The sequence below is a fragment of the Lissotriton vulgaris genome, chromosome 8 (genome assembly GCF_964263255.1).
Source record: "Lissotriton vulgaris chromosome 8, aLisVul1.2, whole genome shotgun sequence".
NCBI classification, from domain to species: Eukaryota; Metazoa; Chordata; class Amphibia; order Caudata; family Salamandridae; genus Lissotriton; species Lissotriton vulgaris.
Window position 1 is genome coordinate 854,027,304 of NC_141696.1, and position 26,311 is coordinate 854,053,614.

The window sequence follows — 26,311 nt, forward strand, 5'->3', positions numbered from 1 at the left end:
AGTATGCTGGAGACTCAAAAACCAGAGCACCCTTAGAGGAGGTGATGAAGAAATATCACAAAGTAATTACTTTTCGGAAAGGGAAAATCCCTCCAAAAGAAACAGAATGGGTAAAGATAGAAAGGACAACTCATGAGTAAAATGAATCTGTGCCTGCATATTATGAGCGGTTGTTACAAGTGTTTAAGCAGTACAACGGTTTTGAGAACATTGGTGATAAGGATATGGGACATTTTGTGTATCGGTTTGTGTATGGTTTAAAACCGGAGATTAGTCAAATGATTCAACAACCCATGTTGTGTTGGCAGAGTAAGCCGATTGATGACATTTTTAAATATGCCAAGTATTGCAGGGACAATAGTGAGGCAAGGCATAAACAATTAAAGGAGAAAATGATGTTTGCACAAGTGTAATTGTCAGAACAGCAGGAGAGTAGATTACCCAGACTGATAATCATGTGAAAAGGCAGAATCAGAATGATCAAGTGGCGAATTATGGTAGAGTAAGAAATCAAGCAATAGAGAGGAAGCGAAGAAGAAGTTTCCTTGTCATGCATGTAGAAAGCTTGGACATTGGAAGAACAAGTGTAAGAGCATTCAAATTAATAATGGGCCAAATCAAAACCTAAATCCACAGATGCAGAATGAAGTGGTTGTGAATCAGCCACAGCAAGTAGTTACTCCACAGTATCAGGTGCCACAAGCTCCTATGCCAACATTTGTGAACCCTCAAAGGCACAGTTTGAACGCCGGATTTCAGGGAGAAAGTGGTCAGAAAATTCTGTGGTCACATAATATTTTTTGCAAAATTATGATGGTGAAATGGGTTGTGCGCAATGACGGTGCCTGATGGGGAAGAGGAGTGCGTGCTTGGCGCATCCTTGCCGGTAAATCAGTCAGGTCTATTTATTGATGGGAAAGTGGAAGGTAGTGACCACTTTTCTATTGGATACGGGTGCTACCAGGTCTACTGTGAGAACAGCATACATCCCAAACCTACCCCTCTCAGGAGACTCAATCCAAGTTGTAGGTGTGTTGAATCAGCAGATTAAGGGCCAGATGTAGGAAGCGTAATTCCGGTCGGTAACGGCCGAAATTACTGAATTTCAGCCGTTACCGACCGGAATTAGGCTTTTCATATGTAGATGGCTTCATTTCAGATTTGGTAATTTACCAAATCGGTATTTAAGAATTCGGTAAATTACCGATTCTTAAAAATACCGAATCAGTAAATTACCGAATCTGAAATGTAGGGAACACTCAAATGAGTGCTTTTCCCATCTTAGAATTTGTTATTTACCACCAACTAGAAGTTGTTGGTAAATAATGAAAACCTTAGAAAAAGCTTTTTTTTTGCTTTTCCAACAGTGCCATGTTGCAGATGTACATGCCCTTAGGGCATGTATGTCTGCAACATGTGCACCCATACACATTTGAGGGGTGCAACAGGGTGTCAAAGTGACACTCTGCCACCTTTCAATGTTTCCCCCATTTACCAAATCAGTATTTACCAATTCGATAATTGACATTCATTCCTATGGACCATAGGAATGAATGGCAATTACCGAATCGGTAAATACTGATTCGGTAATTACCGAAACATAGCCATTCATTAATTATTTAAGAAAAATTACCTACATCCCATTTGCCTGTTCTTAAATACCGAATCGGTATGATTCGGTATTTAGGAATCAGTAATCTGGGATTGCCTACATCGGGCCCTAGATCCCCAATGACAAAACCATTGGAAGTACATATTGGGAATTTCAAAGACATGCATCGGTTTGTAGTATGTGATTCAAGGCAAGTAAATCTGTTAGGACAAGACCTATTGTGCAAAATGAATTGCACGATCTACTGCACACCAGATGGTGTTGCTTTCCAAACCCCTGATGAAGACGTAGTATACAAGATGATGTTAGCTAAGCAAGGCACTGAGATAGATGAGATGTATTTTTTAATGACTGAAAATGAATTACCAGAAGAGTTAAAAACAACTGTAAATCCAGACTTGTGGGATTTTACAGGGAAAGACATTGGGCTGTTGCTTGTTTATCCAAACAAACGACCATATAAAATGAGTCCAGAAGTGAAAGCAGGGGTTGCTCCAGAAATTGACCGAATAATTAAACAGAGCGTTATAAAGGAAATATTGAGTAGTCCTTGCAATTCGCCAATAATGGGACTCAAAAAGCCTTGTTGCCTAGTTGTGCCAAATCCAGCAGTGATCCGCTATCAGATACCCTGGAATACAGGCTGGTTTACAGTAATTGATCTATGCAAAGCCTTTATTTCTATTCCTTTGCACCCAGATTGACAGTATTTGTTTGCGTTTAATTTCGAAGATCATGTCTTGGCATGGTGCCGAGTTCGTGAAGGGTATACGGAAAGCCCCTCAATGTTCAATTAAATCCTGGAAAAGTGTTTAGAAACATTGGTCATGCCAAGAGAGTCATTCCTGGCTCAGTACATTCATGACCTACTAGTGGCATCAAAATCACGAGAAGATTGTGTCACTGACACAATTGCACTACTGAACCATTTTGCCGAAGGAGGACACATGGTGTCTCCTGAGAAATTTCAGTTCTGTCAACAAGAAGTCAGATACTTAGGGCATAAAATAGAAAGAGGAGTTAGAAAATTGACCCCAGAAAGAATAAAAATAATATCCCAGTGGGAGCCTCTTCTGAACAGGTTGACACACGGGGCAGGACCCTTGATGGCGGTTTGACTACAGGGCTACCCCAGCATTTAATGAGGTCCCACATGGAGTTCATCCTCTCCCAGACTAGGATGGTGGGATTTATGATGACAATTGTCTCGTTTTAATAAGAAGCAGCTATCTGCCCTTATCGTGAAATAGTATAGGGAAATTCTCTTGCTACCCCCCTTTTCCAGGGGGTCCACGCCCCGAAGAAAGTCTGAGCACCCTTTATGGGGCAACAAGGGACAGAAACATGTTAGCAATAGGGTCTTAGGACCATAATACCCCTACTGACCCTAGACACTTTGTTTTTACTATCTCTGTCAGATCCAAGCATAAAGGGAAACTGGGATCTGACAATAATTTTTTAATCTTTATACCCCTGGCCAAAAAACTATCTCAGTAAGTGCTCCCTGAAAGACTTTTGAGCCCACCTGACTTCTAGGTGTCAGGGTGTCCCTATAATATACCATGACGCCACTAGGGTGTGTGAGGAAAACATATAACAAAAGGACGTGCTTCCTTTCCCACGCATGATTGGTGTTAAAAGGTTCACATAGGGCATACCACCTCTTTACAATTTACAGACTGTTCCAGATAGCCTAACCTCCTAATGGCGGATTAGGTAACCAAGAGAGTACTTGTTGTGAAATAGGCTGACCCAGGACCCAACGCTGTTGAGGCTTGCGGCGCCTGGACCCTCGGCGGAGCTGCACTTGTCAGCCACGGGCTGCCTCAGACACTGTCAGCTACTGGCCAGATTGATACAGCCTGTGCTGGGGACAAAGCACTGTGTGTTATTAAAGACTGGGGGCGGTGCACAAGATGCCGGGCGGCCATTTGGTACCTAGTGGAATTTGTGGGGTAATGCTATGGACGTGTGGCGGACCCCGTTGCCCTGGGGTTCCGTATTCCTCTGTACCGGCCTGGCAAGGGTGGCAGCTTGTGCCCTGGCCCATAAAGAGTCATGTCCGGCTACTGAGGACCTACCAGCTGCGCTTTTGGACTGCCTTGTAAAACCGGGCCCTGGCAGCGGTGGCCTAACAGCTGAGGTCGCCAAGTCTCCAACTTACCCTGGTCTCCTTGTCCTTCCTGGCATGAAAAGCATGCAGCCGGGCCGTTTGCGACAAGGCGCGGAGCCGCAGTTCCAAGGCAGCACTCCAGGCCAAGTTCACAAAATATGCGTGAGATGGGGGTCCTGGAACAAGCCCGAAAGAAGGATCCACCAAGATAGACAAGTCAGATCCTAGTGGACAACTGAAGGAGCTGGCGCTGCACGATATCCTCGAGGCCATCACGACTGTCCGGACGTCCTTGGATTCACACATAGACACTGTGACTTCAGAAGTGTCCCTTATCCGGGCAGATATGAGAGTGATGAACTCGCGATTGAAAGACATGGAGATCAAAGCGAATTCTTTGGTCGAGGATACCTCTACACTACAGTGCAGGATGGATGAAAAGCAGACGTGAAATTGGAGGCCCAGTTGGATGATTATGAGGGGCGCTCCAGACGTGACAACGTCCAAATTTGGGGGTGCTAGAACGGGCAGAGGGGCCATCAACGGACCTGTTTGTGGAAGAGCTAATCACTCCTTACCTCAAACTGAAGGGTCTCTCTAAGTTCTTTTCGGTTGAACAGGTGCATTGAGTGCCGAGTGGCAGGCCGAAACCCTGAGCCCCCCACGTCCTCTCCTTGCTAGAATCTCTAATTTCCGGGACAGAGATGTTATCTTGCAGAGTGCCTGATCTGTCCCACCGATGGAATACATAAACAGTACTATCACCTTCTTCCCGGACTTCACCCTCAGGGTGCAGCAACAGCAGTGCAGCTTCTTGGACATGAAGAAGGCACTATGTGACAGGGAGCTGAAGTATGCTATGCTATTCCCTGCCAAACTGAGGGTGGAATCAGAGGAGAGGGCTTAGTTTATCACTACCCCTGAGGAGGCCTGGGACTGGCCTGACAGATGGCGTAAATCTAGCCGGAACAACTACCACGCCCAGGGTGCCAAAGGGGACAGCTACGCCCAGGACTCTGGTGGAGGCACCTCATCCCGGGGACAGAATGAGGCGACTGGTGGCATTGGATAACTGGTCTGTAAAGCTTACCTTTAATGGGTGGAGGGATTCTGTGATGCCTGCGGGCTGAGTCGGAGTGATAGCTTCCCTACAGGTAACAGTCTTACCAATTGCAGTGCACCAGGCTTTCAGTGGGGACTTTGTTGACATTGACTCTCCTAGACTCTCCATGATCCCCTGACATTTCTGTATATGCGACACAGCACTTTTTTTGGCTTTGGCTGCTGCTCCTAGTGTATCTCTACTATTTGAATGTGATTACCATTGGGAAATTTTCAGGGACGGGTGCTCGATCAGGTTCCATATACCCACATGTTTTTGGAGGGTGGACGATAGGCACTCTGCTATTCTGGGGTGGGAGGTTTTGATACCACCGAGCAGAGAGTCAGGGAGGGGGGTATTGATTAATGTTTTTTGGCTTTGTGAGTAGGGTGGGTGGGACTGTATTTGTGTTTGTGTTGGGTTTTTTTGTTTTTCAGGCATGATTTAATTGATCTGTCTAAGGTAGAGGCAGCTACAGGTTCAACATTTTTGATGGCCTCATTGGAGCAAAGAGTAGGGCTTATGCCAACGCTTCTCCCCAGGGGCTTTGCAGAATGTTCCTCTCTGGGTCACTACATACCTCTACAATCATGTGATGGGCAAGGCGACTAGACAGAAGATCAAATTGCATTCTTGGAACGTAAACGGTCTGAGAGACAAAACTAAAAGGGATGTGATTCTCCAATTCCTTAAGCGCCATTCCCCTGATATAGTTCTCTTGCAGGACACCCACCTGCTGGAGAATGGATGTAAAACAGTATCACAATGGGGCTTCCGGCTGGCGGCCCGTTCTGTGTTTGGTTTTGGTTCTATTGGGGGGGCATCTTAATCAGAAAATCATTTCCCCTGACTGTCCATGTGGTCGGCACTGACCCTCTGGGTAGATATGCTGCCATTTCCGGGATATGGGAGGGGTCTACACTTAATCTCCTCTCAGTGTATATGCATTTACTGAGATGTATTTATGTATGCCAGGCTTACATACGCAGGCCTTCATTGATCTCAGCGATCTCCTTCTCGGCTTGCCGGATGGGAGGTTACTGATAGGGGGCGATTTTAACTCCATTGTCTCTGAATCCCTGGACTGTTGGCCCCAGAAGGATCTGCCATTCTCCCACAGGTAAATCCATAGTTTCCCATGTAAATTGGGCATCATGGATGTTTGGCGATGTCTGCACCCCGGTGAGCTCCAATACAGCTAGTTTTCCGGGCCTTATTGTAGTATGTTACGTATAGACTATGTGCTCACACTCACTTTTCATCTTCACACTGTTAAGGACATACACCATTTGGCTAGGGGTATCTCTGACAACTCACCTGTTCAGTGTAGTTTGGAAGTGGGCGAACCCACGATCGGCCGGGTGGTGCTGATTATTGCTTGTTATCTCATGACCCCCTATCAGAGATAAGGTTTTGAGCGAGTCGGATCTGTACTTACAGGAAAACTTGGGATTGGTTCGCTCGTCCGTCGTACTCTGGGAAGCTTATAAGACGGTCATTCAGGGGGTTGTGTTGGACCAAGTTGCTGGGCAGCGCAGGGAGAGAGCAGCAGATATGGTGCGCTTGGAGAGCGAAATCCTAGATCTAGAAACCGCTGTCCCTATACAGTACTCAGAGGAAACGAGTCAGAAGCTCCCCATTAAAACCAAGGAGTTCTCCGACCCAGCCATAGATGTGGCCAAGGCACCCTACAGGGCTACCCTCAGCAGGATCTATGATGTGGGTGATAAGGCAGGCAAGCTATCACCTTGGTTGGATTGTTGAGAGCGGGCGCAGCGTGTGGTGGTTGAAATTGCTATTGACTCACAATCCATGGTCACTGCACCACAAGACATCGCAGAGGCATTCGGCTGGTACTACCACTCACTCTATACTTCCCATACAACATACTCATAGGAGGAGGCTTCCTCTCTCCTACGCGATATTAAGATGCCAGTACTCACCACGAAGGAGAGCTCCGACCTTGATCTCGACATCACAGCACCTGAGGTTGAAAAAGCCATACACGATCTACGTGGGAGGAAAGTATCCGGCCCCAACGGGATCCCCATTGAGTTACAAAAAATTATGGCAAACATGACTGCTCCCTTTCTTAGAGATATGTTCCGGGAGAGTAAAAAACAAGGCGTCCTTCCCAAGGATAAGAGATTGGCCAATATCATAGTCATTCATAAAGCGGGCAAGCCCGCTAAACAGTGCTCATCTTATAGGCCCATTTCTTTGCTCAATTGTGAAGCCAAAATCCTTGCAAAGGTCCTTGCCATTTGTTTGCTCCAGGTTCTCACCCGCCTGGTACACCCGGATCAGTCCACGGTGTACTATGCAAGGTGGATACTATCAGGGAAGATGCTGTTGTGATATCCCTAGATGCTGCTTCAGCATTTGATACCATTGAGTGCACTTGCATGTTTGCTGTGTTTCACAAACTGGGTTTTGGCCCTGAATTTATCAACTGGGTGCGACTTTTGTACCATCAACCACTTGCGCAGGTGGTTTTTTCAATAATAGGAAATCCCCAGTCTTTTCTCTTGGTAGTGGTACAAGACAGGGGTGCCCCTTGTCGCCACTCCTCTTTGCCTTGGCTATGGAGCCTTTGGCGGCATGGATCCAACAGGATTCTACAATTAGGGGTCTCAAAGGGACACCATGCTGGGAGGACCTCAGATCGGTATATGGGGATGATATTTATCTTCACTTGGCCTCCCCAGCAGCGTCTCTCAATGTGGTCCTGGATATTTTTCATGTATTTGGAAGGTTCGCAGGATACACAATGAATTGGTCCAAATCTGTGCGTTATGTCCTCTATGGACAGCGGCCTTCACTTCCTCTGGGTCATCAGTTGGCTGAAGCTGCAGAGGGCTTTAAGTACCCGGGGATATGGGTTTCCAAAGACTTATCCAGATTCCATGACAATAATCTTCGAACGCCATTGCTACGTCTCAAATCTGATGTCCAACACCGGAAGTCGCTTCCGTTGACTCTCCTGGGACCCGATGCCATATTTAAGATGATGTCCCTTCCCCGAGTTTTATATGCATTACAGAATACCCCACTTCCAGTTGCTGCTTCGTATTTCAGGGAAATTGATTGTGCTGTTCCTGATTTGCTGTGGGAGGGCAAGCCCCCCACATTGCTACACACAAACTTACACTAGGGTAGTTTGATTGGGGCATTGGGCTCCTGGACGCTAAGAGGTATTATTGGGCCTCGCAGCTTGTAGCAATCAACCAATGTGGCTATAGATGGCAAGATGACCTGCCCTTTTGGATAGACAGGTGACTCCTTCCCGGGGCGGTTTGGAGGGCCCGTTTTATACACGGTATTTGAAGCCCGTCCTGTCCGGACCGACCAGTCATGCCGTACAAGTGTGGAAAGATGCGAACCAGAGCCTGGGCTGGGAGGCTAAGCTCAAACAAGCCACGCCACTCTTGCACTGTGGCATGCTGGGTCGGCTGTTCCGCTCCAAGGGTTTCGATAAATGGGACCTCATCGGTATCTCCAGGGTGGGGAATCTCTGGAAAACAGGTGACATAATTCCCTTTTCCCGACTTCAGCACGATTATGAAATTGATAAATCTGAGCATTTCCAATATCTTCAAATTAGGCATGCCCTACTCGCTGTTCTCCCCAGGGGCACTGCCCTCCCTGAGTCCTCCCCTCTTGAAGACAGGATCCTAGATGGTGATCTCCCTGAAAAAGCCATATCTCTTATTTATAAAAAGCTTATCCACAACATGACAGATCCCCTAACCCGTTTGCGAGGTAAACAGGACCATGATGTGGCCAGCTTGAAGGATGAAGAGTGGGGGGCAGTGGTGGCCTCCTTGTGAGGTGGCCATTTCCTCCCGTCTCCGACTGGTCCAACTAAAACTTCTCCACAGAATGTATTTGTCAGGGCCCTTGTTGGTCCATATGGGCTAAACCCAAGACAGTGGCGGTGTGCGACAATATGGGCAAGAGGGTACCTTTTTCCACGTTCTTTGGGAGTGTACAGTGATTCAGAAATACTGGGAGAGGGTGGTTCACAATATGGAGGAGGCACTGGGGAGGCAGATTCATTGTAACATTAAACTGGCATTGTTGAATATTTGGGACCCTACAGTTTTGAATAGAAAGGTGAGAATTTGGGTTGCTCTAGGTTTCATGGTTGCTAAACGGAATATTGCATGATTGTGGCGGGCTCAGAGCCAACCGAAGACTGTTGATTGGGCAAAGGATATGGACTGCTTCATGGTAACATAAAAAGCCATCTATGAATCAAGAGAGTGCCAGAAATAAAATGGATGCAGGTATGGGGGTTACGGCTATGGAATGCTTACAGGGGGGACATTTGTGTACCACCAAGGATCAGGGACTACATTGCCGCTAAGAACTGACTGTGTACGACAAATGTTATCAGCCCTATGTTCTTGAGTGTCATTATTGAGGATGTATTGTCGGAATGACTTCAGCTGGTAACCTGTATGCTATTGCCTTGTAACTGTAACATGCCTTATTTCTTGATAAAAAGAGTTAATACATTTTTTTTGACTGTTTTGTGTTAAACTAATGTGCACCACACCAACATGCGGGTTAGTGAAGCTTGCATATGTGTTTACTAACGTCAATAACTCGAACAAATGACTAAAATGGCTTTAAACGGGAAATCTTTATTGCGCATGCGTCAACTGCATCTACGCAGTATGACGAGCTGTCGCTTGGAGGGAAATTCTTGCACATGAGCAGAAGGTACTAATATGGAGTCTTGGAGACTCACGTGCTTTGCATCTGCTTGCTTGAAACTAAATCGAGTGATTTTACTAATGCTAGCGAGGGGAAAGAATTAATAAATAAATTGGGATAGAGTAGAGATGTGTGGTATACAGTGAAACCATTTATTTTTTAAAGTAACATCTGTCTTTCTGACTTCATCACTAATGCGTATTTGGGCTTCTCGTGTATGACTGGAGTGAGCTGAGCCATGTGACATCCACGCATGGGCACTGAAAGTCAACCCAAAAGGATGACATAGAGGTCGGGAAGAGGACAAGGACGCAGAGTGCCTGAGCCTGAGAACCGGCAGTGAAAAACTCAAACGAACGAGCTTGCAATGTAGACGTGTTACAATTGTTGCAGATGATATGTGAATGCGGTTGGGAAAATAAAGCTTGAATAAAAATTAAGGGGATGGGTTTAGAAACAATGGCCTGGTAGAATAACCTGACATATAAGCATGGTGTGATGATCTTTCCCCACTTGCCTGACTAATCAGATTTAGTATTTTTACGATATTGAAACGGTAATCAGTGGTACATTTCAGAACAAAAGGTATAATTGAGATAGTTTTAGTTAGTTAGAGACGTCGATGCTGTGAGCCGTGGGTGTTGTCGGAGTAGCAAGAGATGCAGATGAAGATTCGAATGCAGAGCCTAATATCCTAAATTATTAGGATTAGAAAGTAGATGGCAGAAGAATCACGAGGAGGAAGAGAGAGTCAGAGAGGGGTGCAATGCAGTCGTCAGTATTCTAGAGAGATAATTTATCCTGTCCTGATTCCTGTCCTGGAGCCTTTGTCGCTTGATTTATCCCGGGGGATCATTACCAGCCCTTTGGTCAGGGGGTTGGTCTACACAGCATCCTTTTGTGCTACTTGCATATGTTCTTTTCTCTCTGTCCTCTCCCTTTCTGAGAATTGATCATTGCGTGAATCCAAACTATGGCCCCCATTAGGATGGCGGACGGACTTTTCCCGCCCGCCATCCTCAAGGTACTAGGGACCGCCCGCCATAAGGGCGGGCCTCTACATGCCTTTCCGTGGCGGCATTGCCGCCACGGAAAGGCATTGACAAATGCCCATACTAATATGGCTGCGGTGTGTGAGAGACACCACCACTATATTGACCCTTTTCCGCCCCAGTCGCAAGGCGACCGGCGCGGGAAAGCTTACGGACGGTCTTTCCATCTGCCGCTGACCACCCAGCCATCTTAATATGGCGGGGAGTCATTGCACCAAGGATGGCAGGCGGATCGCCCCAGCCAGGCCGGCGGTGGCTACCGCCAGCCTGGCGGGGGCGATTCCCCCGCCATCCTAATGGGCCCCTATGTGTTTAATTGAAGTTTCTCTCCTATGAATGACGGTGACTGCACTGTGTATTTGAGATGGTTCACATGCATTTTGAAATTTAGAACAAGATTGAAACCTTTCCTGGGTCTTTGGTTATTTACATTAAGTAACGAATAAGTTAACTTATGTCATTTCACCATCAACTAGTTCAACTAATGACCCATAGACCAGAGGAAATAACTTTTTGATCAGTGAAAGATTAGTCAAAAATAGTGAAGGACTAATCTTGAAAACTGTGAAGAAATGTATATAAACTTTGACTCCAGCGGTTTACTCAACTAAGTGTGTGTGTTTATGGGCCCAGATGAGTATTTTGGATTATCTGTTGTTGGTGTGCCGCTGGATCACTAGTAGCAGGGGCCACGCTCTCCCAAAATCGTGGAAGGAATTCTGGAAATCCATGATCTGTTTGAAACGTGACCACTACTACATGCTAATAGCAGGGAGTACATGTTATACTCAGCTCTTCAAGCAGACAACATCCCACTTAAGGCCTACAACTGGTCTTCCTAGAAATCCATACGAAATAAAAACAACCATAGCCTGTTCGGTCTTGCAAAGACATAGCCGCCGGCTGTGCTAACCCACACTTTGCTCACTGGCAATTCCCCTTTCATGCAACCCGCTGTTACCTCCCAAAACACAAAAATGTGTGCAATGTACCCTGACACAGTGGGGGGCTAAGGAACTAGGATATCTTTGTCCTCCCCACAAGTTTGCAACACTGCACCAGCATTCGCATGGCAACACCCCTCTCCCCCTAGACCGCTTCCAATACTTAAGGGTGTGGGACGCTGCCCAGATCAACCTGCCTTGGCTTTCCTAGCAAACCTTAAGACTTTCGCCCTGTGACTCTGATTATAAACTCAGCAGACACTCTAAATGGGTCTCCCAACTGTGTAAGATATGCTGCATCTCACGCACTGATGTACAGGACAGCTTCCTGACCACATGGAACAGGGACATGGGAACAGAAACCACTGTACCCCAGTGGACTTATTGTTGCATAACAAAAGCTAGTATTAATGAATCATGCACATAAAGGTATCCTTTTCTAATTTCTACACTGACTTTACACCAGCTCGGCTAGCAAGAATAGACCCCTCTTGATCACATGGATGCACAAGATGTTTTCCAGGGTAGGCCGATTTCATACACCTGGCATGGGCATGCCCTAACATAATGTTCTTCTGGGGAGGTGGCATAAATATCTTTATTTTTCCCCATTACTTCTTATTTTTATATGTGCTGCATTCTGTAGCATGCATAGAAAGAGGAAACCGCCTCTAAATTGGTGGATTGCTAAATAGCAGATGGCTTCACAACTTGGCCAATAGCCAAGCAGACATAAGAGGAACTTCACAATTTACCCTGCTGGTATCTAAACAGCTTACATTTAGTGTAATTTAGCCTTGTGATCATTTCAACAGGTACTTACCAAAGGGAATATAATTGGCATCCATCACCTTATAAAAGTTAGGGTCCTGTTTATATTATTATTGCATTCAATAAAAATGAGGTTGCAAAGTGAACACATACGTTTTGCAAATGTAATAGTATTTTACATACTAAACTCTAAACTGATAGGTTAGTTTACAAAATGCTTAATAAAGGGGGTCCCAGATTGACCTGCCTTAATAATATTCACTAAGAAGGTGCCGATTTGCAACCCTCTGTGACTAGCTGTAATCCCAGGGATTGTGACCTGAAAATGACAGGACACAACCATCTCATGACTGCATTTCAAAATTGAAAACTCTTGTTTTAAGCAACCTGTGTTCCTTAAAGGTAAAAGTGCTGTTATAAGAAAAACCAGTTACCCGTTTTAGAAAAGTGCTTTCTTCTGGGGTTGCCAACATGATTCCCAAAGGGAAAGGACTCTGAATGGGACCCCTTCCCCTTTACAAATTATTTACCACTCCATTTCGGGGGTCATTAGGTCATTAACGATCTGTGATAGTAATTGCAGTCGGAAAATATCAATAAATTCCTTTCCAAAATGAGATGGGGAGGGGGAAACCCCTTTTATTGTCCCTCTTATTTACAATTCAGAAACAATCCCAAAAGTCCTTTCACGAGACAAATTAATTTTCCAATTCGTAAAAAGGATTTTGTGCATAATGATAGGCCCTTTTGTGTTTATAAACCATGAGATTTTGTGATTTTGGATGTGAGAGTGCATTTTGCTGTAAGAAAATAGCTGTAAATACTGGGCTATGTTCTTTGCGTAATTACACATAATTTTGCTGTTAGTCTGTGTGATTATGGTACAATTAATTACGCAAGCTATGCCTACGCTTGCTTATAGATAGAAAGGGCCCAAGCGTTTGAATGTTTCCAAGTTATTCTGACAGACATGACACAGAATAGCACTCCATTGCACCATGGCCCAAGACACAGCAACTTGGGAGGTCCTTTATAAAGGTGTCTTGTGCACTGCACATGCTCCTACTGCTTAAAATGTACCTGCAGAGGTGGCTAATGATGAAGATGATTAGACCTTTGCAAGATTTGTTGGAGCTGTTTACTCTTCTACAGCGACATACTTGTAAAGCCATGGGAACGTACCAGGGCCATATATAGGATTATCAAATGGTTTCATGTTATCATTACACCTTTTTATCTGCAGCAAGTTGGTGCATTCTAGTTCAGTTCCAATAAACGAATCCTACTACAACACCTGAAAACAATGATTTGTAAAAGCAGAGGCCTAAACTGGAAATAGTATAGCCCATTGACATGGCGTCATACGCTGTTTAGGGTGATCTTATAAAAATTGAAACAATTGCAAAGGGAGCCTTATGATGGCACCAGTAGTATCATTGAGAGGCTATATTATAATTTCACAATGGAAGGAATACAAACTTGCTATTGGAAATTCACCTATTATTCAAATTAGCTGCATCCATGTACTGCTGTAATTAGCAAAGCCTGTAATATATCTTACCAATGAGAGCAGGAAGATAAACACGGTTCACTTTTATTGCCGAGCAGTTGCACCACACTGTTACATTTAACCGTCTTTGTGTGTTGTCGAAATACACATCCTTCATATGACAGCCAATATTTCTCTTCTCTTTATTTATGATGTATTGCTGACATGTAAACTCCTTCTTCCTGTATCTATGAAGGAAAGTTTGGCACACATTAAAATCTCCAGAAGACACTCCGATGCATTCTTATCTTATCCTAATTATTCTGTTATCTTAACATATATACCATATGCAGATGGCGGAGAGTGATAGGCTAGTTATAATCATTGCTGTGTGTTTGGAAGAGCCATGAATCACAAAAGGCATAGTCTTGATTTGGTCACGATGCCCATTTTGTCCTTCAATAATGGTAATAAATGTGATATTAGACTCAGTGCCTTTGCTTTAATGATTTATGCCAAGACATTTTTAGATGTATACCTATTTTAAAAAGATGAACACATTCACTGCATGCAGTCACTAATACACATACATTTATACTTGCACACACACACAGCTAGCATGCACCAAACATTTACAAAAAATTAAAACTTACCAGGCCGCAGTGGGACCTCCGAGAGCAGGAGAGAAGCCTCAGATGTTCCTGGAGTGTTAAGACTGCCACCTTCTCTCAATGGCGGACCTTCATTTAGCCAATGAGAGGAGACATCAGACCCTTACCTCTTACTGAGTGGGTTGGGGTCAGTAAGAGTTGCTGAACCCACCACACTTTATGACAAGATGTTGCTTATTGACACTTGGCCAAGGGCACTTCAGGGTTTAAAACTGAAGTGCCTAGGTCTCAATCTATCCTTGATGTGGTCTCTCATCATGTGAGGGAGGACCTTGAGGTGCTCTACTGGGCCCACAGGGCTGTGAAACCTCAGCCAGGCAAAGTTCAGCTCAGGCCACCAAGCACCAGTGTATTTGGCTCATGTATAGCACCTGACTGCCTGGCCTGAACATAAAGAGTGTCTGTCAGGCTGACCTTTGCTAAGCCTGGCAGGCACTCTTCATATCTGCAAAAGGTGGGGGAAAGAGGAGGTTATGGTTGCACATGCAAAAAGGAGAGAGGAAAAGGACTCCTTTGAGAAATTCTGCTGGGAAGCCACAAATAAACTGCCAACGGATATGAGAAAAGCACTCATCCACCTGCCAGCTGGTACATGAACATTAGGCATTAAAGGGAGTGTGTCTGACTAAAGGAGTCTCTGCTTGAATGAACAGACTGTCAGTGACCCTAAAATCAGGCAGAAGGGCAAAAGAAGGCCAACCTGGGAGTCATCTATTGAGCTCAGATGACAAATCTGACAACTCAGATGCATGAAGGTCAGTTTTTGTATTTGCAGGTGAGACAAGCTAGATACTAATATTAATATTAACACTAATATTAACAGGAACATATTCCTGACACTACACAATTGATAATGTTGTGGGAATATGAAATTTGGATTTCCTGACCCTACCATCCAGAAGTTGCAAGACTCCAGAGTTCACAGAAACAGCCAGAATAAAATAGTTTTTGGACACCATCCACATGTAACCATTGGACGTTACAGCTACTCACCTGGAATAAGTGGAGGCTGAGATGAAATCATGCTTTGAAACTGCCTATTCAACCCGACCAGAACCACACCCCAAGATTAAATGGAACCACAGGCAGTGCATCCAGGAAGGTCAACACAAGGTCATTGAAGCACTTTGAAGAGGCAGAGATCACTGTTGATCCTTTCTAAAAACACTACTTCTGATTGTGATTTCAAGAGCAGGAAAAATGCTTACCTCATTATATCCTTTTTTTACTTTATTGTTTTATAATGAACAGTAGTTGCTATTTTCACTGGACTCTGTCCTTGTCCATGGCACAAACTGTCTACGCTCCTGATTATGAGTTTGGTGCAATGACATCGGCTCAACACCGGCTGCGCAAATTCATCGCCTGGACCGCCTTCCATATTAAGAGTTGTAAAAGTACAACTCACAATACGGTTAGTGGTCCTTTGGCCTTTCCCATGGTGGTGCATTGAAAACAGGCACCGCATTGGGAGCAGCCAAAAAGTTCCAGCACTGCATGGACGATGATGTCCATGCCATGCTAGAACTGGGGAATACAGACAGGGGGCACATATTGTGCCCCCCTGAATGTATCCCCATGGTGGGGGAACATAGGGGCCAGGTAGGACCCTCTATGTTCCTGCACCACCAGCCTTTTTATGGCGGGGCTCTTCCATGAAAAGGTTGGTGGTCCAGGAACATAAAATATGCTGAGCGGGACTAAGCCAGTCCATGCTCGGCATAATGCGTTGTGGAGCTCAGGTGCCACTGCCAGGAAACAACTGTTTTCTGGCGCAGCAGGCGGTCCACCGCCGATACGACTTACAAAATCGTAATTGGTAAAATGGTGAACCGGCACTCCTGTGCCACTGCGAGTCTGGCGGTCGCAAGGCCGCCAGACTTGTAATCGAGCCCTATATATGTCGTTCACCATGGGGTTTGTAGATACCTGTTTTACCACTTGCACAAGGGACTGACTACGAAAAACATCCACATTAACAGTAACATTATTAGAATCTTCTACACCTGTGCTCCGTCCATCCTGAAGCAATCCCAGTCCTATAGAGAGATTCAATCATTCAATAACATCATAGAGTGCTACGTACTCATCCTGGACCAATTTACTAATCCCAATCTCTCTTTATTGCAGATTATTTGTTCCACAGACCTTGATTCACTGCCTCATTAACCTGAGAGCTCCTGGCTGCTATGAGGGGAGTTAGCCAGCAGTCTAAATTCAATAACACACTTCAACTGGTTAACATTGACTGTTCACAAATACTTTTATATCTTATCATCACTTCTTTATTTCCCCAAATGTTAGCTATATTCAAATATTGGGGCCACCTAAGGACTAGCAGAGATACAATCATTTTAGGATTCTATCCTTCTTGTCAAAGAAGATACCATACCCAGGGTTTTCCAAAGTCCATCATGCCAGATTTTTAAGATAACTACATTTATCTAAATGAGGATATGCTAAAAATCTGGCATGGATCCGGTCCTCCAAGACCGACTTTGTATAACCCTGCATACAGGAAGAAGATCCGAATTTACACTATCAAATTCTTTACCTATTAAGTATGTATGTACGTCCATCTGGGAGAGCCTCATTTCCCTCAAACCTAAGAGGCCGATTTGAATGTTGTTTGCTAAGCCTCAGACTGCATAATAGAGGCTTTCCCACCAACATCCAAGGTTTCAAATCTGACATTACAATGAAGGCTGTCGGATTTGAAACTGGGCGGTCAATTTGGATGGCTGCCGACAGGCTCATGGAGACGTCAGCCACTCGGAACCAGCACGTAATCACTTAAGGATGGCATTTCCGCCGCTGGGATTATGATGACAGCTTTCAACAGGTTTTTCATGTCGGGTTTTCTGACATGAAAAGCCTGTCGGAAAGCAACTTTGGGAGCCCCTTTAAGAGCCCCTTTGCTGCAGCGGCCTCAGGTTGGGGCACATGGGGGGCACAGAAGGGAGCTTGTGCTGCAGCCTGAAACTGGCCACACAGAGAAATGGGAGTGTGCCACAGCGCCATGTGCATTCACATCTTAAAACTGTGTTTGGCACCGCCGCATAGCATCGTAATGAGGCCCTATGTTACTACATTAACACCACAACTGAACTATGAGAATCAAATCGATGAATTTGGATTGCTTTCTATACTATATTAAAACATTCTACACCTACACTGCTTCCACACCAATCATGCAGACCTAGCAATATAACAAAAGATGTACCACCAACAACATATTGAAGAATTCAAGTATTTAAATACAAACTCTCCAAAGGCAAACAATCCCTCCATGCACAAAGAATTTCTAAGGAAGATGAGGCACATAGTCTTTCCTCCGCACAGGTATTATAGGCTGCAGATAAGGCAGCCTGGATGTGAGGCAACTGCTTTCTCTAAAACAAAATCCCTCTCTGATCAATCCAGAGTAGAAAACTCTTTAAATTTCTAGCAATAGAAATAATTTGAACAAAAAGCCTTACAGTTCCAACCAGAAAGATGCATAAGTGCCAACAGATCTGATTCAGATGGGAGACTCCTGATTTTATAAGACAAAATGGCTTTATTTTAGCTTTCTCAGCCCTGAAATTACCACTGCATCAAGAGAAGGCAATGGGGAAAATGCATGTGTGAAAACTTTGACTGCAGAGGATGTTCTTCAAAGAAAAAAATTTGTTGACTGCAGTTGTATGATATCAAGGAGTTATATATGAAATCAATATAGTATGATATAACTTGGATTCATGTACTTTGTCGATAACTAAATAGACTACGATTTTGAAATTATAAAGCACTTTTGTATATAGTGCTAATCATAATTTGGTTACACTTACTTTACTTGATAATGGCAACACTTTTATGGTGCTCTTTAAGTGAGAAGTGTGGTGACTGACCCCCTTGTGCTCTGGCACCAATAGAATCTCTAAATTATAGGGTACATGATTAATACATGTGGCATTTTCCATTGCTCTAATCACCAACTGTAAATCATTTATTCAGAGGATTCCTATGGATGACAAAGAATAGGAATGAGTACATACAAATTGCCTCCCCTGAGGCCAAAAAGGTTTTTAACTAAGTGAAATTGGGATTTATGTCCTAATAGCTCAGTAGATTCGGCCAGGGATAGGACTTCAAAATCTAAAATCAGGGGGGAGGAGCTACGCGGGCATCCAAGATGGTCGCGTGAGCAGAGAGCTCCCGAGACCCGCACCGCTCTTCTTGATTTATCCTTCAGTTATCCTGGTCACTTCGACGGGCTTTTGAAGTGCTACTCTTACTAATGCTGTCGATCTTTTTTGGGCCGAGATCGGACTTCGGGGACCATTTTCAGATCGTCTCCAACTTCCTGGCCTAGCCCCGGACGGGACCGGGGACTCTGTTGCCTTGGATGGCCGAGCAGTAATGCAACAACAACGGCTGCCTGGCATTTGCTTCACCGATGGTGTGCCACTTTCACTTTCGGTTTCTGGTCCTCTCGTGTCCTGACTCTCTGTGACCTGCTCTTTAATCCTGGTTTGCTGTTCTCACTGGCAGCACGCTTTTTCGCAGTGCCGGCTCAGTGGCCCGCGACAATTTCTTGCAAAACCAGACTTTTGAGGTCGAGAATCGCCGGCATCCTGTCGCACCCGGGTTGTCCCCGTGGGGTGCTGAATTCAACATGGCGACGAAACCCGAGATGGAGAAGCGCAGGAAGGCTACTACTCGTGGGGGGTCGATCCAGTCCAACGTGATCGACCGCTATACGCAACCGAGAGGTTCCCCCAGTGCTGCCAGCCGTGGCTTGGAAGACCCGAAGACGGACATGGCAACCTCCTCGGAAGTGTCCCTTCAGGACCTACTGGCCGCCATTGCGGGACTCAAGGCCGATATGAGTCAGCAGTATGAGGCCATCGTGTCGAAGATAGACACGGTGGCGCTTGATGTTACTCTTATTCGTGCCGACCTGGCCAAGACAAACGAGAGGGTCAGGGCACTGGACCTAAAGGCATCAAGTTTGGTGACAGACATGGCGGAAGCGCAGTCGGAGATTGGGAATTTGCGTTCATCACAAGACCTGTTGGCCAAACGCATGGAGGAATACGACAATAGGGCCCGGCGGAACAACATTCGCCTAGTCAGAGTGCCGGAGGACAATGGTGTTGCCTCGATCGATCTACTGGTTGAGGAGCTAATTGTCGCTAAACTCGCTCCCGCAGGCCTCAGCAAGTTTTTTGCGGTCGAGCGTGCTTATCGCTTCCCGGGTGGACAGGTAAAGCCGGGGGGACCCCCGAGGCCTATCATTGCTAGGCTGTTTCACTTTCGAGACAGAGACGCCATTCTTCAGGCCGCCCGCAAGCACGGCCCGTTGAAGTTCGATAATAACTCTGTCTCGATCTATTCTGACTTCACTCCTCAAGTGCAACGGCAACGTTCTGGTTTCCTTGGAGTGAAGCGTCGCTTGAGGGATTTGGGACTAAAATATGCTATGTTGTTTCCCGCTCGCCTACGGATCGAATACAGGGAACGTGCTTACTTCTTCGATCAACCAGATAGTGCCAGTGACTGGTTGGACTCGCTCCCAAAGGATGACACCGAGAGCGGAGGCCCCGGAGGCGCGGACGGCGGTGCAACGGCCCAGGACTGAATTTGGGATCCCGAGGTCCGGTTTTGGATCATGAACTCTACAGAGTAACTTTTATCGTATGCTCTATGTTTATGCCCGTGGTGGGGCGGGTTGGGGTAGTTACTCCCTTCCTCCTCGGGGTTTCTTCGTGTAGATCAGATGGGGCGACAGGCACACTGCAGTTTGGGGTGGCTCTTTAGTCAGCAGGGGTGCAGGGTGGGGGGCGTTGTAACGGGTTCATGGTTGGGGGGTGGTTGGCGGGGACTTGGTTGTGTTGCGTGTTCCTTGTTCTTCTTTTCACATGGTACATTATTGATTGCGTACATCCTTGATCTGAGGTTCCGGGAGGGGGTTGGGTTGGGTCGCTCTTCTTGGGATGGGGGGGTGAGATAAAGGTTCTTTCTTGGAACGTCAATGGTTTGGGAGACAGAATTAAACGTGGCATTGTGTTGCAATTTATAAGGCGTCATGCCCCTGATGTTGTGTTACTTCAAGAAACCCATTTGATTGGTAATGCCTGTAAAGCTCTTGACCGTCGAGGCTACCGGTTGGTCACCCATGCTGGTTTTACGTCCGGCTCCCGAGGAGTGGGTATAATGGTTAAATCCTCCTTGGCCCTTGAGATTGATGATGTCACCCTTGATGATCGGGGACGCTATGCTGCTGTCTCGGGGAGATGGGAGGGGAAGCTAATTGTGATAGTGGCTGTATATATTCCCCCAGGGCTGCAGGCAACTACATATGCTGATCTCGGCAAGACTCTTCTTGGACTCCCTGATGGTCTACTGATTATGGGTGGGGATTTTAATTCTGTGATGTCTGGTGATTGTGATCGACTGCCCCCTAGAGTTCTGCCGCAGTCCCAGATGTGGCTAACTGATATGGCCGAAACTTTTGGTCTGGTGGACGTCTGGCGTTCGCTGCACCCCACCCAGACACAATACACTTTCCACTCTGGTGCGCATGGCAGCCTCTCGAGGATAGACTACTTTTTCATGCTGACCTCTACCCTATCCTTGGTGCGGGAAGTTCGTCATCTCCCCCGGGGTATTTCAGACCATTCCCCTTTGCTGCTTGAGGTCTCTGTGGGTGGTCTTCCTGGTAACAGAGTTCCCCCTGTCCCGCCCAGGCACTTTCGGAACCCCCGGCTCCGCTCAGATTTGGTGAAGGCTATCGATTGCTATTTCGATGAGAATGTGGGTTCGGTGGCTTCCCCTACAACTCTTTGGGAGGCCTTTAAAACTGTCATACGGGGATCCGCACTGTCTCTTATTGCAGCTGAAACGAAAGCTAGGAGGGAGGCCGTGCTGGCCCTTGAGACCGAAATAACTGCACTCGAAAGTGAGCTGGGTGGGGATGACACGCCTGCGCTCCTACACACTCTGGAACTGAAGCAGCGGATTATAAAGCTTGCGTGACTGATGCTGCTAAGGTGATGCGTGCGAATCAGCTGGGCCGTTTGTATGATGTGGGTGACAAGGCTAGCAAACTCCTTGCGTGGCTGGATAAGGCTGAAAGAATGAATCGTGTGGTACCCATTATTACCCGTGAGTCTGGTGAATGTGTGTCTGACCCCGGTGAGATTGTTGACTGTTTTGTGGACCATTTCCGAAAGGTTTATACCCCAGTGAGTGATCGTGATGAGGCCGACTCCCGTTTACTGTTGCGCGATATTGCTCTTCCTTGTGTCTCGGAAGAGGAGGGATTGGCTCTGGAAGCTCCCTTTACGGTGGACGAGATCGCCATCGCCATCAGATCCTTGCGTTCGGGTAAGGCGATGGGGCCTAATGGTTTGCCTATCGAGCTCTATAAACTTCGTCCAGACAAGATGGCCGCCCACTTGCAGACCATGTTTCTGGACGCATTTGAGGCTGGAGTCCTTCCGCCCGAACAGCGCCTGGCCACCATAGTGGTCATTCATAAGGACGGCAAGCCTCGTGACCGCTACACCTCCTACCGCCCCATTTCCTTACTGAACGCGGAACCCAAAATCCTTGCCAAGGTCCTGGCCAATCGGTTGTTGACTGTGATCTGTGACTTGATACATCCGGATCAATCCGGCTTCACACCTCATCGGAACACGGCCCTTAATCTGCGTAGACTCCACGGCGTTCTCGCGAGAGCTGCAACTCTCGCTGAGCCAGCGGTGGTGGCCTCCCTGGACGCTACAATGGCTTTCGACACCATTGAATGGCCATATCTGTGGGCGACCCTTTCCAAATTTGGCTTTGGCCCTAACTTTATTGCATGGGTGAGGCTCCTGTACGAGCAACCGCTGGCTCAAGTTGTAGTGAATGGCAGAAGCTCCGACCCATTTCCACTAGGACGCGGCACCCGTCACGGGTGTCCGCTTTCCCCACTTCTGTTTGCACTGGCGCTCCAGCCCCTTGCGGCATGGCTCCGGTGGGAACCCTCGATTAAAGGGATCCGGTGGGCGCCGGATTTGGAAGATCGCATCTCGCTCTACGCCGACGACATCCTTCTTTATTTCACTTCCCCCCAGAAGTCTTTGAACGTGCTCTTTGACGTTCTCACATCTTTTGGTAAGAACTCCGGACTGGTTATCAATTGGACCAAGTCCTGTGTTTATGTCATAGCGGGGGTGTTGCCACCGCTGCCCCGTAGGTTTCCAATTCAGGTGGCAGACGATGGTTTCAAATATTTGGGGATCTATGTCTCCATGGTTTCCGCGGTGCGATACGATTGCAATCTCTATGCTCCCCTCCGTCGCCTCAAGCAGGTTGTGAGGCGGTGGCGTGAACTGCCCTTGTCTCCGCTAGGGCGGGCGGCACTTTTTAAAATGAGGTCGCTCCCTAGATTTCTTTATGCCTTGCAGAATTTCTTCGACCCAGTCCCCGCTCGCTATTTTCGTGAAATCGAAAGCCTACAGCGGCAATTGATTTGGGACGGACGTGCCCGTATCGCATTGTCTAAACTCACACTCCCCTGGTACGATGGCGGTATCGCTTTACCAGATATCTAACGATATTACTGGGCCTCGCATTTAAGCGCAATTAACCACGTAACATATTCTTCGGAACCCGCTCCTGCTTTTGCCCTGGACAAATTCCTACTGCCCGGTGGCAACTTCAATAGAGCTTTGTACTCGAAGTCACCACTCCGTCTCCTGACTGGTCATACGAAGTGTGCGGTGCGTGCCTGGAAGGATGCGACTGTGGCTACTGGCTGGAGTGGCAAATTGACGCGTATGACTCCGCTGTATGATTCTGAGCGGCTGGGCAAACTGTGGCGGACGAAAGGGTTCGATAGGTGGGATATGATTGGGATTAGTAAGGTGGAGGATCTCTGGGCCAGGGGCACTGTGAAGTCCTTCGAAGCCCTGAAAGTGGAATATCAGCTTGATGATAAGGAGTACTTTCGGTATATGCAGGTGCGGCATGCCTTATCTTCCGCCTTTCCCCCTGGGACTGATATTCCCCAGTCATCCCCACTGGAGGACCGTATCCTTGATGGCCACGTCCCCGATAGCACGATTTTGTTAATATATAAGAAACTTATTAACAACAGGGCTGACCTGTTGGGGAAGCTTCGTGCCTCCTGGACGGCAGATGGGCTCGAATTAGACGACGAGGACAGGCAGATGGCTGTTTCCTCCCCTAAAGAGGTGGCTATTCCGGCTCGGCTTCGTTTTGTCCAACTAAAGATCCTCCACCGTGTGTATGTGACTGGTATGCGTCTTGTGCGAATGGGGCTTGCGACGGATGGACTGTGTAGACGTGGTTGTGGTATGGATGGTACTTTTCTTCATGTCTTGTGGGAATGCCCGGTTGTCTCAACTTTCTGGTCCAGGGTGCATGATGTGATGGGACGTGCTACTGGAGTCCCCCTCCTTCCCGAGGCACGACGCTGTCTACTCAATGTGTGGGAGCCTACAGATTGTACGGCTGCCCAGACATTCTGGGTCACTCTGGACAACATGGTTGCCAAAAGAGACATAGCTCAGCTCTGGGGCTCCAATAGACTACCGAGGCTCAGTGCCTGGAAAGACAACATGGACTGGTGCATGTTTCGAGAGAAGACGGTGTACGAGGCACGGGGTCGTCCTAGAAAGTGGAACAGGGTCTGGGGACAATGGAATGCTTACCGAGGCGATATCTGTACCCCTCCACTTGATTATGCCGAGACTATTCCCTCCTCCCCATGAATGGCGTTCCTTTCTCTACTCACATCCTATATTCCCTCCATGAACCCCCTCCCATGTTAGACTTGCTCCTGTTTCTGTATACTCCTTCCCTTTTTCCCCCCCTCCTGTGAGCCTGGCCAATATAATACCATGTGTTTGTTTTTGTTCGTTTTCCACTTCGACAAAACTATAAAATTAAACCTTCGTTATCCTGTTGATTATTGTATTGTGCACCACACCATAACGGACGCTAAGTGGCCACCTCTATTGCATATTGTCTTTCTTTATTCTTTTAATGTTTGTCATAGCGGCCGGCCCGATGGGGTTGTAGGCAGACGCTGTTTATTGTGCATTTGATAAATAAAGGTTTATAAAAAAAATTTAAAAAAATCTAAAATCAAATGGCTGTATAACCAACCAACTGCACAAATAAATTTCAGTGGGTTTCTGTTAAATCCTATTCTGATTAAATGTGACAGAAGACAGGGTGCACCCTCTCCCTACTTCTATTCCTCCAAGCGTTATAACCACTATCTCTTGCTTTTTAATCATCTAAATAGATTAGGGGGGGGCTTCTTCTGTGTGTGCTGCAAAATTCTTCTTTTAGGTGGATGACAGTTTCATAACTATTATAATTCCAAACATTAGCGAGCCAGATATCTAGATATTTTCACAGTTCTTAGGATACAAAGTGTACTGAGAAAGTGTGAAACTAATCTATGCCCATGCCTATGAGGGCTTATGTTGCAGAATTTGATGAGTAATGGGTTTAGGAAGGCTTGAGATATCTTGTAATCTCGGTCAATAGCGGTCTTGACTAAGTCGGCCAATTCTTTCCTCTCAGCCCTTGCCCAGCCTACAACAGCCCCTTTTAATGTCCCTCTCAGCCAGACCTGAAAGGTATCCCAAACAATGTGTAGTGGGGCAGAGTAAGTTTCCAGCCTCAAAAAGCCAGAAGTAGAAGATTATTATTATTAATATTTATTATGCGCACAGCTACCCAAATAGGGTTTCCCGGCGCCAAGGGATAACCTGAAAGGAGAGACAGACAGAGTTTACTTCGAGAAAAGCCATGTCTTAAGGTTCTTCTGGAAGCTTGTATAAGTGGAGGCATTTTTCGAAGAGTAGGAAGTGAATTCCACATCTTAGGACCTATATGGGAAAAGGAACGACCACCCATTCTCACTAGTTCGAATCGGGGGATCACGTAGTCACCGTGAGTGGAAGAACGGAGAGTACGAGCTGTAACATAAGGATGAACAAGTTCTTCAAGATATGTTGGCGCAAAGCCTTGTTTTATTTTAAAAATATAACAGAGAGCTTTGAACTTGATTCTACTAGTGATCCTAAGCCAGTGTAAGTTAAGGAGGGACTGGGAAATGGGGGCACTTCTCGGGACATGGCAGAGGATGCGGGCCGCGGAATTCTGCACAACCTGAAGCTTTCTTAAAACCTCCTGGCATGCACCCAAATAAAGAACATTGCCATAGTCCAGGCGAGAGGTGATCAAAGCCTGTACTACAGTTCTTTGAGAGGTTACAGGAAGCATCCACATGATATTGCGAAGCCATTTCAGGATGGCAAAGCATGTCGCGGCCACTCTCACCACCTGCGGCCGCATAGAGAGGTTTTCGTCAATTATGAAGCCCAGGTTTCGAACCTGCGTAGCAGGCAGAGGAAAAGGGCCCATTTCGCGAGGCCAGTGTTTGGGACCTCATAAGTCCCTATGTTTTCCCAATATTAGAACCTCAGTCTTATCCCCGTTTAACTTCAGGAAGTTAGCCTGCATCCATTGCGAGACCTTACTAAGTCCATGCTGGAGAGTAGACATGTTTCCCTCTTTGGCGGAAGAAAGAGAAAAGATGATTTGAGTATCATCTGCATATGAGAACAGTGAGAGACCAGCCTCTTCCGCGATGGTGGCTAAGGGACGGACATAGATATTAAAGAGTAAAGGACTTAATATGGACCCTTGAGGAACTCCATATGCGGATAACCAGATTTTGGAAACCCCCTTCGAGGAAAAAACCTGGAAGGTGCCAGCACTAAGGAAGGAGATAAGCCAAAATAAAGCAAGGCCTTCGATACC

General features: G+C 46.4%; 1 protein-coding gene across 3 annotated transcripts in view; it reads right to left on the bottom strand.

The window, feature by feature from the left end:
• Positions 1-26,311, bottom strand: part of LOC147698104 (interleukin-5 receptor subunit alpha-like) — a 501,740-nt gene that overhangs the window by 177,082 nt on the left and 298,347 nt on the right. For all 3 annotated transcript variants that reach the window (XM_086934780.1, XM_086934782.1, XM_086934781.1), the window contains exon 6: positions 13,878-14,053. In XM_086934780.1, coding sequence (XP_086790906.1) covers positions 13,878-14,053 — 176 coding nt within the window. The remainder of the gene's footprint in view (positions 1-13,877; positions 14,054-26,311) is intronic.